Source organism: Natrix helvetica (genome assembly GCF_964273705.1).
Source record: "Natrix helvetica genome assembly, chromosome: 1".
Classification (NCBI taxonomy): Eukaryota; Metazoa; Chordata; class Lepidosauria; order Squamata; family Natricidae; genus Natrix; species Natrix helvetica.
The window spans coordinates 266,485,734-266,502,770 of NC_138548.1; the positions used below are offsets into that span (position 1 = coordinate 266,485,734).

Below are 17,037 nucleotides of genomic sequence, written 5' to 3' on the forward strand. Positions count from 1 at the left end.
TCAGTTAATTATGGGAGAGATGACATTGGAGAAAAACCAAAGAGAAAACTGGTTTTCTCTAGAAGAATTTGCATATATGTTTTTGGATATATGCTCTCTTATAATTTTTTTGGATTGTATACTTTTGAAGTTATGTTCATGTCTATGACATTTCTAATAAATGAAATTCTTACAAATGTGCAATGGCAGAAGTTATTTTAACAGAGAAAGAGCAGGCTCGATTTCACAAAGTCTCTAGCCTCTATTTCCTAATGCTTCCAGATCTCAAGTTAAAGAGAAAATTGTCTAATCCATATTTTAATCGACTTTCAATAAGGTTACCAAAAGTGTATTCATGTAGGTTTAATGTAGATGGATGGATAAAACATTTTTAAAATCATTGCTACTGTGGTGCAAGAATACTCATATATATTTGCTATGTACAGCTGCTTTCTACAACTGGATCTCTATTTAAGGTTTTATGACTTTATCCAGCATATCCTATTGAATTATGTCATCTCTCTGGTTTTAATCATATCATTTCCTTTGTAGTAATGCATGTGACTGAAAACCTGCTGTGATTATCAAATTATATGTTTCAGAAAAAGATAGAATTGCCTTGCCATTGAATATTCAATAAAACTCAGTCTTGCCCAGTCATACTTGAATTAAGGTTCCCACAACCTATTGATATAGCTGTGAACTTTTCCATAGAAAGTTTACTCCATATCTACATCAAACAAGGAATAACAATGCTGAGTGGGTATGTTTGAGATAATTTATCAAGGTAATAGATTCCAGATGAACAGCCATGTTTGAAGCTGACTGGTGAGAAGGAAGAAAGGCATTGTTAGCAAATTAGCATGATATTTTAGTGGGGAACAGCTTAGTATAAAAAGAATGTTCTTTTCATAACGTTCACATCTGAAGTTGTCAATAGTCACTTTTGTTCAATAATGTATAGCACAGTTGTAGAGATATTTTTCTGATATTGAAGAAAGCTTACTTAGCTTCATACAATGTTCCTTGTATTTGTACTCCTGGGTTTTGATGTTGCTTTTTCTTCTTCTACTTTTCCAGCCCTTGTGATCTGTAAGCATTTCACTTCTCAATCTTATACTGTCTTTAAGTATACATTATACAAACGCAACATGCCCAGACATAGGAAATATTTGTTCTGCTTTGTAAAAATCTCTACACACTTCAGAAAAATAAGCGTTTGAGATGCAGGACCACAGATAATATCATTGTTCACTGTGCAGCTCAAACAACACTCATTTCTCTTTAGTGCAATCTTCTGCTATGTATTATGTGACTGTTGTGGACAATATGCTAACTCTGTAAACTGCTTAGAGAGAGCTGTAAACCACTATGAAGAGGTATATAAGTTTAAGTCAGTGGTGGGATTCAGCCAGTTCGCATCACTTTGGGAGAACCGGTTGTTAACTTTCTGAGCAGTTTGGTGAACTGGTTGTTGGAAGAAATCATTAGGGCAGAGAACCGGTTGTTAAATTATTTGAATCCCACCACTGGTTTAAGTGCTATTGCTATTGCTATTCAATGCTGAAATCCATCTATTATCAGTTACCCTACCTTGTAGCCAAATGGACAAGTACATCGGTAAAAATCCACAGGATCATTGTTGCAAGTCCCATTATTTTTACAGGGAGTAGATAAGCAAGGGTTACATTTGGACACAATGTTGATGTCAACAGCTCCTGCAATAAAACAAGAATACATCTGAAAAAGTTTGACAACAATTTAAAACATTTTCAAGTGATCGCCTCATATACAAGTACATAACTCAGAGTCTTTGGTGCACGGTCCATATAAGCACGTGTATAGAAATACATTAAAAAAATAAGAAATATTATCTTGGAAGTTTGAGTGCTGCTACTATATTATGTATCAGTGACCTTAGTTAGTGCACTTCAAGTACAAACGCTGTGCTGGAACAAAGCTAACTTGTAAAAAATACTATCCTAAGAAGGAATCATTTCATCAGGATATAAAAGCAAAATGAAGGAAAGAAAGAAATGTCAGCCCTTTGAGGTAGCCTGGGTCACGAAAGACTAGTAACCCCACACGTTTCTGTTTTAAGAAAATGCTAAGGGTTAAGGTCATGTGTTACAAATAATTGCCACATTTCTTTCAAGGCCATCCCTCTACTAACTTTAGGAGAATTCTGTCAAGATAAAAGTTCTTTTATCTCACAATGGGGAAATTGGAACTATGTATAATCATCGTTTGCTCCTGTAATGACAGAATGACTGAATGTGTAATAGATAAATTAAAAGTTAGTCAAGCAGAGAAAATAAATCCTACACATTTCAAACATAACCACTATTGAACTTGAATGGTAAACTTTATTCACTTTGAATACATTTTTAAATCCACAATTTTCAGAAAATTTTGATGTAAGTTTGATGTAAATTTCAGTAAAATTCTGAGCTGAAGATATATGCTTGTCATTCTCCATCACACCCAAATCTTTTCTTATGGGTCAGCGGGATCCTTAATATAATTGTCACATGAGTTGCTCTGTTATGATCAGTGGGGAAGAAAATGGAACATCACAAATACTGGAAATATCCCTTAATATACAGAGAAACACTAGATTGAAGGGCAACGGAAATGCAAAATTAAAAGAAAACACCATGTATATATTGCAGTAATGTTTTTGGAAATGGAATTTTTAGGCAGAAGAGAAGTGAGCAGCTTCTGTTTAGTTTCAAGATTATGAAATCAAATTAGGATTGACTCATGACATTCTTTCATAACCAAGTTTTAATTCTTTGCCTTTCTCAAATTTCAATTCTTTACACTCAAAGGTAAAGCCTTTCTTAGGTTGTCTCCAACGTGTCCATGTTTTTTCCCCATTAGACATAGTAAAGCAATTGCCATCTTACACAATTTTTTTTAAAATCTATTTTTCTGGTATAGGGTACTATATTGGAATTTCATGGTGATTTCCTCTCTAAGTGCAGAGGACCAAGAATTATACCTACCTTTGCATTGGAAATGCTGAGTTGGTGTTGTTAGCAAAAGCCTGTCTGTCATGTCATCTGGACTACTACATCGTGCAATGCCAGGCTCTTTGTAGCCTGCCTTGACCCACTCTGAAAGCCAGCGCAGGCTGCAGTCGCAGTGTAAAGGGTTTGTACCGAGTGCCCTAAATTGGGTTTAAAAAAAAGAGATGGAAAAAGATATTCGCCCAATTACATGACTCCTTTCTTTATGCTGGTACAATTAGAAGAAAATTCCTTGATTTATAAATCCAGTTTTTAATACCAGTTGTTGGTCTCTGATATCTGCCAACATCTGCCAGTATTTACAGTCCCATTCTTTTTGTACCTATAGTTGTGCAAGAATAGGTGCATATCTTCATTTTAATGCATGGGAATTGAAGAGGATCAGGATTATCTAAAAAGGTAATTGAAGTTGGAAGTAGATAGCCACAGAATAAGGAGACCAGGCACAAGGAGGGAAGATTTTTTTAAAGCAACCCTCAATATAGTTTCACCACTCATGGCACAAGACCTGGAACAAGATGTTTGTGCAGCTCCAGATAAAAGATGGTTAAATTTAATTTGAATGTAAGTAATGTAGGTTCCCTATCTATTCCTATAACTTTACGAACTTATCAAGCTTCTTGTCTCAAAAGCTTCAGGCAACTCTGGATCAGTATCTCATTTAATTTCTGATTGGAAGCCATTATACCTTACATAAAAAGCAAATGATTATTTTCCCTTTGGTGAAAAGACAAATGTGTGTGTGGTGGTCTTATCATTGATTATAAAATGCAAGTAAGGATAATGAAAAAAATGACTACACACCAGAATTCTTATAATATTAATATTAGCATTATTAAAATATTAATATTTTTAAAAAACAAGTGTTTAATATAATGATTAGAAATAATGTTATTTACAGTGCAATATTATATACTTCTACTAAGAAATAAACCCCGGTGGCACAGTGGTTAGCATAAAGTATTGCAGGCTACTTCAGCTGATCACTGACTGCCAGTAGTTTGGCAGATCGAATCTCACCAGGCTCAAGGTTGACTTAGCTTCCATCCTTCTGAGATCTGTAAAATGAGAACTCAGATTGTTGGGGCAATATGCTGGTTCTGTAAACTGCTTAGAGAGGGCTGTAAAGCACTGTGAAGTAGTATATAAGTCTAGGTGTTATTGCTGCTATTGCTAAACACCATTAAACAATGGATGTTACTACCAAAATAATATAGAAATTCAGCTTTACAATAGGAACTTTTCAGAAGTTTCATTAAATTCAGTAGGGTTTATTTCCAGATAAATGGGTATGGAACCAAAACATTAATACATTAAGACTTTTTTATCAAGTGAATCAATCTTATCTCTATGAACTTTTTAAGATCATTGAGTTTATTCCAGCAGGTGTTGAGTACCACCGTAAAGTAATTTTTATTGTACTAAACCGGACCTGATAAAACTCAAGATTTATAACAAGACTGAGTCACAGAATTAATTGGGTGCCTTTGGCTGGGAGAAATTGAATAACCAGACCTAACTCATTGATTTGTGTTTATGAATATAAAATGATCCTTAAAAATGTTAAAAGAAAGATGTAATATAATGAAATAAGTACTAGGTATTATACAGGATGTATTGACATATTCAATATGATGGTATTATGTTCCTCTTTGACTCTTTAAAAAAGTTTCTAACAACAGGTAATGGTTGCAAATTTTTAGAGAAGTTAAAATATTTAAGAAATGTCCATTTCAGTGGCTTTTGAACATATTTTCTAAGTCCATTTTTTTTATAAAGGTTCTGTTTCAATATAAGGTTTAAGAGTTCAGAAACCCTTCAAGAATAATTTTTTTGGGATATTGGTCTAAAGGTTAAGTGAGACTGCTTTTGACATTAAGTTTTTACTTAAAGCTTCTCCTGTGGAGAAGAAAATATTAGTTGGATTTGGCCTCTAGAGAGAAAGAAAATTATTTACAAAAAGAATGATCAAAAGATAATTCTGGATGTTGACATTTTTTTTACAGATAACATAAATATGTTTTAGAAAAGGAGTCGATATTAAAAATGATTTACTGAGGAAAAAAGCAGATGGAATACTGATGGATAAAATTATAAACTAAAGTTGTTGATATAAAACCACAGACATGACTGATTAAACAAGCTTGCCCTAGACAAACTCATGCTGAGAGTTCATGAGTTGAATTACTGGCAAGAGTTCATACATTAAAATTAAATAAGAAGAACAAAATTTCCTTAAAGGGATCCAGTTTATATCTTCTCTATATTTTCACACAGATAAAGATTATTTGGATTGACTCATAATCATGTACTTACAACATACAAATCTATACACTTAAGTTAGTTCCAGTTTACTATACAAATGTGTTTGAACAGCTGTTTTGGACCAATAAAGATCCAACTGATCAACAATATGTTACACTAATAATTTAGTCTTCAAACATCCCCCATACTATGGAAAGCATCAAATAAAAATAGGAATATCAGTTCCATCATTTTAATTTCATGTCCTTCCTCCCATTGCTAGCAGATGTTTTTGATTGACTGTGTGATTGCATTGTCTGCTTTTCTCTTTCACTTGTTTTAAATATATAGATTTAAATGTCATTGTTAACCAACGAGAGAATGACATTTGTTGGGTGGGGGTGGGGGCTGGGGGAGCACACAAAACTGATAATAAATTATGTTTATTTTCTTAGGTTCTCCCAAAGATGTCATTGGAAAAAAAAAACCTAGACTTTTTCTATGGATGTTACATAACACAAAGTAATATTTTTAAGGTAAGAAAGCAACCTTAAAAATAGTTGAGTAATGATCGGATGACTTCCGGTCCCCACAGGCGACGGACATGCACGTCCGCTGCTTGCCTTTTTGGTGGGCTCCCCTTAAGCATAGGGGGAGCACAGGGTGCCTTGGAGGGGCACCCTGCCATAGGGGTGGCTTGCTGGGACCCCCTGGAATGGTGGCGGCCGTGGGGGGGGTCTCCAGCTTTGACCCAGGAGCCGGGAAGTGTGTGTGGGGGTGCAGCGGCGCTGCATGCAGCTGCACATCTTCGCCGAGTGGGGCCTGGAAGGAAACAATCAATTAGAAGGACACAGCTGAAGTGCGGTGAGGTGGGAAGTCTCCCCAAGTCTTTTACTGTTTTACTCAATTGATGAACCGCAGTTTTCTTGGAACTTTGTTTCAAGATTGGAGGGGGGGGATTTCCACCCCCCTTGGAAAAGCGGCACTTGCATAATCTCTCCCTCTCATAGGAGAGAGAGAGAATTAAAAAACTTACTTTCACTTCCTCTAAACAATGGAAGAATAATTTTTGACCACAATTGCGAGGGAAAGGATGGTTGAACTGACTCTTCTCTAAACTATGTATGGGAACTTTGGACTTGTTGTTTCCTGACCACCTGTAAAGGCTGAGCCAAGATGGCCAACTTCCTCCTTCTTCTTTGTCTTTATGAATGAGATTCCTCCCTTGGAAGATTTTATGGCTCTGAACTAGTCTCCACCCCAGTGATCTCCAGGAGCTTTTCCCTTGGATTTGGAATATTTTGATTCATCTATTTGATCTGGTGCTGCCTTAGAAGATTTATTCTCTTTTGGATTTGCCTGCCTTGTAATCTCTACCACCTGTGCTTTCCCACACATGCCATTTCTTTGCACAGATTTATAACTATCTCTGAGCTTCATGATGGGTCCAAAAAAATTACCGCCTGGCAAGGCCTCATCGGCCCTGACATCTTCTATGTCTAGTCCGATTACTCATCAGTTACAATTGGGGTCATTTCTACAATCTAAAGCCCCCGAAGAAAGTTCAAAGGACTTATCTATTCACCAGATGCTTCAATCTCTCTTAAAGGGACAGGACGAACTGAAAAAAACAACTGACAGACTTAAATGATCAGTTCAGAGAAACGCAACAACAAGCTACACGAAATGAACAGAGAATAGGTGTACTGGAGGAGGGTGCAGTTGGGATGAGGGAGGAGGTTAAGACAATCCAAAGGGGGAACGTAGAATTTGAAAACTACATGATAAAAATGGAATTCGAAAGGATGTCTTTTTTCCTTAGGTTCCAAAATCTGCCAGAAGTTGAGAACGAAGATCTTAAGGAGATTATGACCACAATACTAACAGAATACATCAATAGAGATAAACAACAGCTCTGGTGGGATATTGACTTGATTTATAGGATTAATTCAGCATATGCAAGAACACACAATGTTCCAAGGGAAGTTCATGTTAAATTTCTCAGAAAGACCACAAGAGATGAGGTTCTAAGAGCTCAAATGGGGGGACCATTAAAATATAAAGATAAAGAAATAACCATTCTTAAACAGATTCCAAAGAAAGTAAGAGACAAGAGGAAGAAATATTCCTCTTTAGCAAAAAAATTATACAATAAAGGGGTCTGGTTCAGGTGGTTATTATCAGAAGCATGTTGATTTTCTGGGACGGCAGCAGAATTAGAATTAACACAATCGTGGAGGTGGAGACTTTCACCAAAAACATAATGCTCTCCTAGATGAAATGGAGATGGTACACAAGAGATGAAGGAGGGAGGGGCTGAGGCTCTGCCAGTAGACGGGGGGGGGGGGAGGATGCAACAACTAGAAGACTCAGGTCACAAAAGTGATTTGAAACATTATTGCAATTGTTGTTATAATGTACCTTTACGGAAGTGATATAAAAAAATGATTGAAATATATTGATGACTTAGTGTTAAATCCAAAACTGCTAATATCTATTCAAATGTTGATTTTTTTCTATTCTTTTCTGTAAAAGTTGCGAGATTTGGGGGGACTGCTTTCCCCCGCATGATGTAGCTGTTAAAATTTTCTATACTCTTTTAAACCCTTTTTCCTTGAAAAAAATTGTAAAAACCAATAAAACTTGTTAATAAAAAAAATAGTTGAGTAATAATATAAAATAAATAATTGAGGAGGAAATGGAAATGAGCCATAACACAAAAAATAATGAAGGACAAGCCATTATTGCTTCAACACAATAATTCTCATTAGTTACTGAATGCATCTTGTACTTGTTGCAAGCTTTTTAAAATAGAATTCTAAGATGTAATTTAAAATATGTATATATTGTTGTCACTGGCCACTGCACACTATCTAGAGGTTGATAATGACTACAATCTTACGAATATTGTCTACATCTAAAAGCTTTAATCAAAACACACCATGATTTTGAATCCTAAATTGTAAATAAAATGTCTACTTTAGTTCAATATTGGCATACACATATTTTTATTGTACTAATTGTAATGGCAGAATGTTAGGAGATGTTGAGCAAGTTGAATTCATGTTCATCTAAGTTTATAAATTCCATGGAAGACTTGGACATTTCTCCTGATCAAGAAAATTGACAGCTATAACATATCTGAAATTTGGATAAAATATATTAATTATATGGCCAGGGCTCAATGTTATTACTATATATTGAAATACAATGTAAAGGATATTTTAAAATCAACTAAATTTAAAGGACACAGATTAGGAAAAGGCAAGATGAAGTTGAGTTTATGGATCACAATCAGTCATGTTCTACCCCAAACTTTTTTTAAGGATTGTAGTGTTTTTCAAACATAAATAAATACATTTGATCTGGGGGCGCTTTGCCTAATTGATTATTTCTATCTTGTAGGGTTCCAATTGATGTAGTCATCAGTATGTAAATATTACATATTAAAAATTACATACTATTTTCAAAGATAAATGGTAATAAGGTAATAATATTCATTTATAAGGAGATATAATATGTACTTAGCATGTCAACAAAACAATTCTAAATCCATACATAATTTCAACCCTTATTCGTCAATTTATTCTGTAAACAATATATGTGATTGCTGTTGGCAGCCAAGATAATTAATGGGCCCAGAATTTATTATTTCAGAAGAAAATACCATACTTTTACATTTACTGTATGCAGTGATGCAGAACGAATGAAGAAGGATGAATGACTGTCAAGTGGCATATTACTGGCTGAGGTTACAGAAACCTTGTGAAAATTGGGGGGAAAACTCTCATAAGACTACTTCTCTTTGTTCCTGGCTTCTCTATTGGATAATTCTTTCTTTGCAGAACATTTTTGTGAAGATCATGCATAGCTGGTAATTGCTATTGTAATAATTATAATAAAAATTATTATAAAGGTAAAGTTACCTTTACCTTATTGTAATAATTATAATGAAAATTATTATGTAATCTCCTAAATGGAGCAGTGTGCTTATTCAGTAGGATTTTCCTCAAAATCCTATTTAGGGGTATATATACGTAATCAATCACATTTATTTAAGTGAATGTGAAAAAATATGTTTATTTTTAGTAGAATTTAAACTAACTGGAAATCATTTTGACTTTAATAATGCCATCAAACATGATCTTTGATAAAGTATTATCATGTTGTTTATTAGTATCACACTGCACAAATAATTTATATCTTCATTTGAAAAAATAGATACTATCTGAGCAATGAACACAAGTTTAAAAAAGAATGAAATATTTATAAATTTAAACATGTACTTTAATTCCTTTCTATGATCACTATGGGGTTAAAAGGGAATAGATATAATATAGGCTAACACTAATTCCTTGTTCGGCTTATGTTATTTGGAAAACTCTTTCAGAATGCCATTCTTCCCAAAATACCCTGATACAGCAAATGGGAAATATAGGAATCTAAATGGGGTGTGAAGAAACTATAATATAACATGGTTCATAAAGCATAATCGTGATGGTATCTTTCCAGCAACTATATGTCCCTACGTGGCTTTTAACTTGTCCTTTTTTTCTATTTTCTTTCCCCCCCCTAGCAATGGCAATTCTATTCTGCTTGGAGTGAAGAAGTGAGGATCGATCCTATTTAAATAGGGAAAAAATATTTTGGAAAGTTAAGGACCAATAGTGCTACTACTGGGCAAATTAAGAACTAATAGCATAAGCCTATATATTTTATCCATATATTTTTCACCATTTAAGTTAAAAAACATTTTACATATTTTGCTGAAAATTTGCTTTAGAGTCTAACTTTGATATAAATAGATTTAACAAATGATCTATTTTCTCTTTGACGATTAAGATTTCAAAAAGTAAGGGTTTTTTTCACATTTGCTTAGAAAATAGAATTTATCTAAATAAAATACATATCATAATTGTGGCATTCAGGTAGGTAGCTATTCAAATCTCCCATAGCAATCTCCCATTTGTACAGAGTTCAATTCAATTTCAATTTTCAATTTATTTGTGCTTCTAGACCGCCCCCTCTCCCAGAAGGGACTCGGGGCGGTGTACAGTCCATAGAGAATATCACAAAAATACAATAAAAAATTAAATATGTACAGTTTGGAGTTAATAATTTCTTGAGGATAACAATACTTACAGGTGGGAAAGTGACACAAGATCAATAAAAGACCCTTGAGGGACACTGGATATATCATTGCCATGAAGCGTTCTAGGAAAAAAACAAAAGTAATATTATCTTCAAATACAGTTATCATACAAAAAGAGTTTAAGTTAGGATTAATACCTATTGAATAAATAACAAGCAATATAGTTCATGTTCTCCACTATTTTGCCCAAGAAAGATTTTAAAAGGAAGCATTGTATCGCATCGCAATGCTACCGAAGTGCTTCTAACATAAGTGCAATGTGATACAATCAGATGCGATACAACCGAGGTGGTTCTGGGTTGAAAGGATTAGCTGGTAATATCACCATTGCCTGGGAATAGTCAACTGGGAGCTCTTTTCATATCCCTGGAGGGAGCTGGAGTGAAAGACAAGAGCTTGCCCTTCCCACTCCATGGCAGCACTTGGGTTTCAAACAGAGGCTTGTTAACCTCCAACCCAGCATCATAACCATGAAAGCCACCATGCTCCTAGCATTGCATAAAAATGGAAATAAAGGAAATGGTAGTACTACAGACTCTTTGATATATTTCTTTAATAAAAAAGTGGAAGTGTGTTTATTTATTTATAGCTTCTTAATTTGGGCATGTGAACCTTTGAGTCAATGTTAATGGAAATGGTTTGCCATTGCCTTGTCCTAGGGAGAGTGAGGTCACTGAACTAGTTTCACGCCTAAAGTAGGCCTGGAACATACAGATACACCAATTCTATCCTAGTACCTTAATCAATAGACCAAAAGGGCTCCCTTAATAAAGAGTACCAGTGACTTTTTCAAAGAAAAAAAATGAACATAATTGAATCTGAATAAGCAATTTAGACAACATGACAACAATTGTCTTGGGAATCATGATTGTGACAACATTCTGGAAAGTTATTCAATCCTTGCTCTAGACAAATAGAAAATATTCATTTTTTTTCTTTTGCTTTTTTCTGAAACAAATGTAATAGAGAAAATCGTTAGTGACAGCATTTTGCCAATATCTACTACTCTTTCTAATAAATATAGTGCTGCATAGATCAGACATTACCAAATATATTGAAATCATGCTTTCCGCAATATTTATTCAGCCAATTATCACCATGCTAAGTAGAATCTGCCCTAATCAACAGTTGGTGCAAAGCCCAGCTTTAGCACCTGAAAATTATACTAATAAATATTATAGTAAAAATTACAAAGCTCATTGCTTTTTGACCATATCTTTTCCTATGTGCGTATGTGATTTTGGCTCTCTAAAGGAGATTCATTTTTAAAATTTGTATGTATTGTGTCTGTATAACTGCTGGATTCAACAAAAATGGTTTCTGAGGGTTTAGAATATAAACAATGGAATACACTTTCTTACTAATATTGTATTAGCTTCCTAACTGTTGAACTGCAAGTATGATTTGTAATTTTTTATGAAATTCTAAAATAAATAGTAAAATCCTTGAAAAACTTGACTTGGGAACTGAGCTTGAACTACTGCAAAGGGAAACAAAAATTAATCTGCAAAATACCGTCATACAGCGAATCACAGAATTTGAGTTTAACAGGGACATAGAAGCAATTTTATCATTTTTATAATTATGATTATTTTATATGTGTTTTCTGGTAGTTCTATATGTTTTGGTGTATGGTTGGAAACCCTCCCCCCTCCCCCTAATCTATGCATGGAAAAAATCACCTTAAAACATGGTGTGTAAAGATACGCTAAGAGAAATTAAGACTTTGAGTTACTGAAACAAGGCATATGTTATGACACCGATTATTATGTTTGGTAGCCAGAGACATATTCTGACTGATAGGATAATTTTCCTATTTAATAGCAATAGGGAAAATTTCCCAGGAAGAAAAGCAATTAGAGAAGGGGCTCATGCATAAAAGAGATCTGTTAACTGCACATCAAACCTAGACAGATTTCAAGCTATGTGTCCCTTCAAAAAAAAAGGTGCAAAAACTTGGATACACTTTTGCTGATTATTTCTAACTGAGATTCTCTTGGGACTTCTGATAATAAATAAATGACAGTAACAGATTGCATGCTGTCGCTTGGAAACACTTCCTCTCCCAGGAGAATTGATTTTTAATAACAACGTAGATGACATGTGGCAAGGGTTGTCGCTGACACTAGAATTTTGTAGACCATAATAAATCAAATGAAACTGGAGGCTTCCAAATACACACAGCCCAGAAAGAGAGACTCTCATTCATGCTTCATTTAACTTTTGCACAGAAATATAAGAGTGGCATGTTATTTTCTCTGAGCAAACACCTATTTCAATATATTATTAAGTAGATATTCTAAATAAATAGAGGTAGCAAATGTTTTTTAAAACGGATGTTCAGCATTATGTTTTTGCCTATAATGATGAAGCAAACATAGACTTCATCCTAAGTAATGCTTATGATTTTACATAAAAAGTAATTATAAACAAATCACTTGAAAGAATTATTAAATATCATTACATTCAATACCCCCCCCCCAAAATGTCTACTAGAGTCACATTTTATTATAAAAAAGCAAAAGTTCAAAAAATGGGAGAAGTATAAAAAGAAATGAAGAGATCAAACTTCTCCCAAAGGCTTCGATATGATTAAATTCACACAGAATCCCAATTAGAATTTTAGCTCAAAGTATGGAATGAATACACTAAATCCAAGAATATGTTGAAGTGATTAATGAGCAAGCTACAATCCAGTTTTCCTTCAAAAATATGTCTTAGTCAAATAAGTTAGGCTATATTTAACAGCGGCCTTTTAAAAAAAGAAAGAATTCCAAAAGGAAAAATCATCTTAAGGCATCCAATTACTCACAAAATGTTAACATCTGAACTCACATTTATAGGCTACTTTACATCTTGATACAAATAGAAAAGTGCAAATGACTAGAAATGGCTGCAATACAGAGAATCAAGGGAAAGCACCTACTCCTTAGAATTTTTGCTGTTACTTTATAAAATTTAACTCCAGAACAGTGAATGAGCAATACTTACAACACTCGGAGAGATTTAAGGCCATTAAATGCATGAACTGGAATACAGCGTAACCTGTTGTAGCTTAGGATCCTAGGGGAATAAAAGACCACAGTTTATATTACTTTGCAACAAGTAACTGGAGCAGGAACAGAGTAGAATACATTAACGTAGAAAAATTAAATACTTGTTCCTTAATGTAACTTACTTTATAATAAATAATAATTAGAAGCCATGTCAGAATCACTGGGTACTTACAGTGTAGAAAGCTGTGTCATATTACTGAAGGTATAATTGGCCAACATGCTGATACTATTGTTGCTCAAGTCACTGAAAAAAATACACATAATATTCATTAATGCAATGAAAGCAGAACTTTTTCTTAAATTCAGAGCAACAAGTTACTTCAAAGCAAACTATCAACTAATATTATTCTTGGGGATTATAATTACATATTTTTTAAAAAATATTATTTAAGATTACACTAAGGCAAGCAGCTTTCAGGATAATTCATAAAAACACAAATAAAATCAGAAAGATTTTAAAAGAAATTTTTTTTAAAAGGGAGTTTGAAATATAATAAATATCAAGCCATTTTACAATTTAGAACCAACAAGGCATAAAACCAGAAACAATTGTGGACAAGAAGTTAAAGCTGTGAGAAGTAGATACTTCACAAACTTTTCCACGGAAGGCACTAAAAAATAGAAATGCTTCTTATGCTTGTAAGTAAATGATCTCTGTGGCTCATTGTACAAACTCCTTATATTTAAAGTAAACTTCTATTAATTAAGTTTGCAATAAATTCCCTCTTGTATATTGTTTATAGAAAGACACAAAAAGAATTACATGAAGGAAATGCTCTGTCTTTAGCTGGCACACTGACTTGGGCTTGGTAGGATAACCTCCCTGTTATAAAATAATAAAATGCTACCATATAAAGCATTTTGAATTAATGAGATAAATTAGTATTAAACTCCTGTTTAATGGCATTCATGAAATAATTAAAAGAATTTTCTTATTTTTGTAAAATTTAAACGTAAGCTGGAATTTAAGGTAAAGTAATATATATATTTGAATGAGACACAACATTGAACACTAGAAATAAGCAAGATCTAGCAATGATCGTTTCTACCAAAATTGAGGTGTTATGCTTGCTTTCTATTTATATGTGATAAATAGAAGATTGCTCCAAAAAATTGAACTGTAGTCAATAATCTCAAAGTAGTAATTTACTGATTATCTCTTTTAAAAATGTGTATGTGTGTGTCTTCGGGTCTGTGTGTATACTGCATTTCCATAAAAAATAAATCTCACAATGCAAGCAATGTTTTTGTGTTTCCTCAAACATTGTATGAAGGTATCTGGTAATAAAGCTATAACTGCACTGCAACATCCAATGCCACAACATTTGTGTCTTCCTGTATTATTATTGTTATTATTGTTATTATTGTTATTATTGTTATTATTGTTATTATTGTTATTATTGTTATTGTTGTTATTGTTGTTATTGTTGTTATTGTTGTTATTGTTGTTATTGTTGTTATTGTTGTTATTGTTGTTATTGTTGTTATTTTATTATTGTTGTTATTGTTGTTATTTTATTATTGTTATTATTATTATTGACATGAAATGTTGATATACTTACATTAATGTTAAGTGTCGGAACATAGAAAGTTCCTTTGGCACAGCAGATAAATGATTTCCTTCCAGGTACCTGAAAATCAGTTATATTTAATAAATTGTTAACAATATTCATTGCTTTTCTTTGCACAAAGAAAAACAAAACAATCTGAATTACTAAGCTGACCTCAAACATTCAGAAATATTTAATATGAATTAAATCAATAAAATGTGTAGGTGAAAAAAAGTAGACTATGCATTTAAGGGGTCTTCAGCCAAAGAAGTTCACAAGGTCCCTTTGGGTCAATCTCCATAATTGTGCACAACCTATACTTTTGTTAAAACAAATTGCAGTTTGATAGTAGAATGAATTATTGAATAGATGATAAGTTCCCAAGCTTTATGTGCTGGGGAAGAATTAAAGAAGCAAAAACTACACAGATTTCTTTAATACTTGGAAACTAATAGGAATTTACTACTATTATTAATAGTGAGTTAATTAAGGTAGAGTCTTTTAAAATATATTAAGATGGGTTTTTTCCTCAGATTTCCCCACCACCACCACCTGAACTGTCTTGCTATTTATCAACTAACTCAACTCAACTCTTTGTTACAATTAAAAATCAGCATAGCTACCTATGATATCAACTGTTCACTGACTTGCCTGCTATTTCTTCCATTCCCATCCCAGGCTTGCCTCAACTTCATACACAGATTCTCCTTCACCGTATATTGATATAAAGGCTGGATAATCTGTTGGGGGTGCTTTGATTTGGAATATGGAGCTGAATTTGATCTCCTTCCTTCAATTTATATGGTTCTCCCTATGGCCTTTTGTTGGAACTGATCACTAAACAAATTGGTTTCTCATAATTTCTCCCCATCATCTTATTCAGAGAAAATATTAAGAAGCAAATTGGAGCATGCAACACAAAAGGAATACAGAAATACGTATGTACACACACAAACACTCTCACTCTCTGTCTCTCTGTCTGTCTCTCTCTCTCTCTTTCTCTCTCTCTCTCTCACACACACACAAAAGAAAGAGAGAGGAGGGAGGGAGGGAAGGAGAGAGAGGGAGAGAGAGAGAGATGAACACATTAGATTCCAAACCAGGGACTTCAGACCAAATATCTTCTTGAATTTAAGAAAAAGGACAAAACAAATAGCATCAATTTGAATTCAAATTAATATAGTTTTGCATGTGTCATGTGGGATGGCATGGTCTCCTGACCCTCCTTCTGCCTGTTTTCTAAATGTATAGGTTCATAGGAAAATTCTGGTGTCGTTTTGTATTGTTCTTTGTTTTAGAGAGCAGACTGTGAAGATCAGATGCATCTTTTACAAAACAATTGGGAGAAAAAAAAATCTTCACTCCAGTAGTTCTCCCAAAGATCATATTAACAAGGAGACTGGGGAGGGAAACTCACACATGTCCTTGCTGTAAGGTTGTGCTTAATTAAAGCTACTAAAAAGAACTCCAAATGCTAATTGACCTCATTAGAATTATTCTTGCCCTCTGACTGCAAATTGCTCAGGCAAGCAATATTTCAATAACACATCAGAAGCTGACTCGGTCTAGCTGCACTAATCCATACAACCATTTACTTTAACTGCTTAGCGAAAACATAAAATGAATATGCAGCATCTGATATAACGGAGGCAGCATTATTTAAGATGTAAATGCTAAGTCAGAGCTTACCCAGGCTATGTATTTATTCCACAAAATAAATTATCATAGAAGGTTCCCTCAAGGCTTACGGAGGAAAAGACAATTTACAGTTTCATGTGACTATACACCAGATCAACATTGTTGAATCCTCACCCTCTAACATATTTCAGAAAGGCCAAAACATGCACTTAACTATTCCACAGTTAAGCTTGCTCATGTTGATCTACTGCCTCTTCAGTCACATTTTAAAATTTGAATATGGCTTCTTTTCCTTTCATGACCACAATTAGTAATTATGGAAGCAAGAAATGATGCTTATGAGCCTCCCGGATTTGGCTCTGTGATAGCATTTCTGAGCCAATGCC

At 33.8% G+C, this 17,037-nt stretch overlaps 1 protein-coding gene across 1 annotated transcript in view; it reads right to left on the reverse strand.

The window, feature by feature from the left end:
• Positions 1 to 17,037, reverse strand: part of SLIT3 (slit guidance ligand 3) — a 524,002-nt gene that overhangs the window by 81,011 nt on the left and 425,954 nt on the right. Inside the window, exons 21-26 of the mRNA XM_081937040.1 lie at positions 15,026 to 15,094; positions 13,636 to 13,707; positions 13,399 to 13,470; positions 10,398 to 10,469; positions 2,988 to 3,151; positions 1,573 to 1,697 (exon numbers count right to left, since the gene is read on the reverse strand). Coding sequence (XP_081793166.1) covers positions 1,573 to 1,697; positions 2,988 to 3,151; positions 10,398 to 10,469; positions 13,399 to 13,470; positions 13,636 to 13,707; positions 15,026 to 15,094 — 574 coding nt within the window. The remainder of the gene's footprint in view (positions 1 to 1,572; positions 1,698 to 2,987; positions 3,152 to 10,397; positions 10,470 to 13,398; positions 13,471 to 13,635; positions 13,708 to 15,025; positions 15,095 to 17,037) is intronic.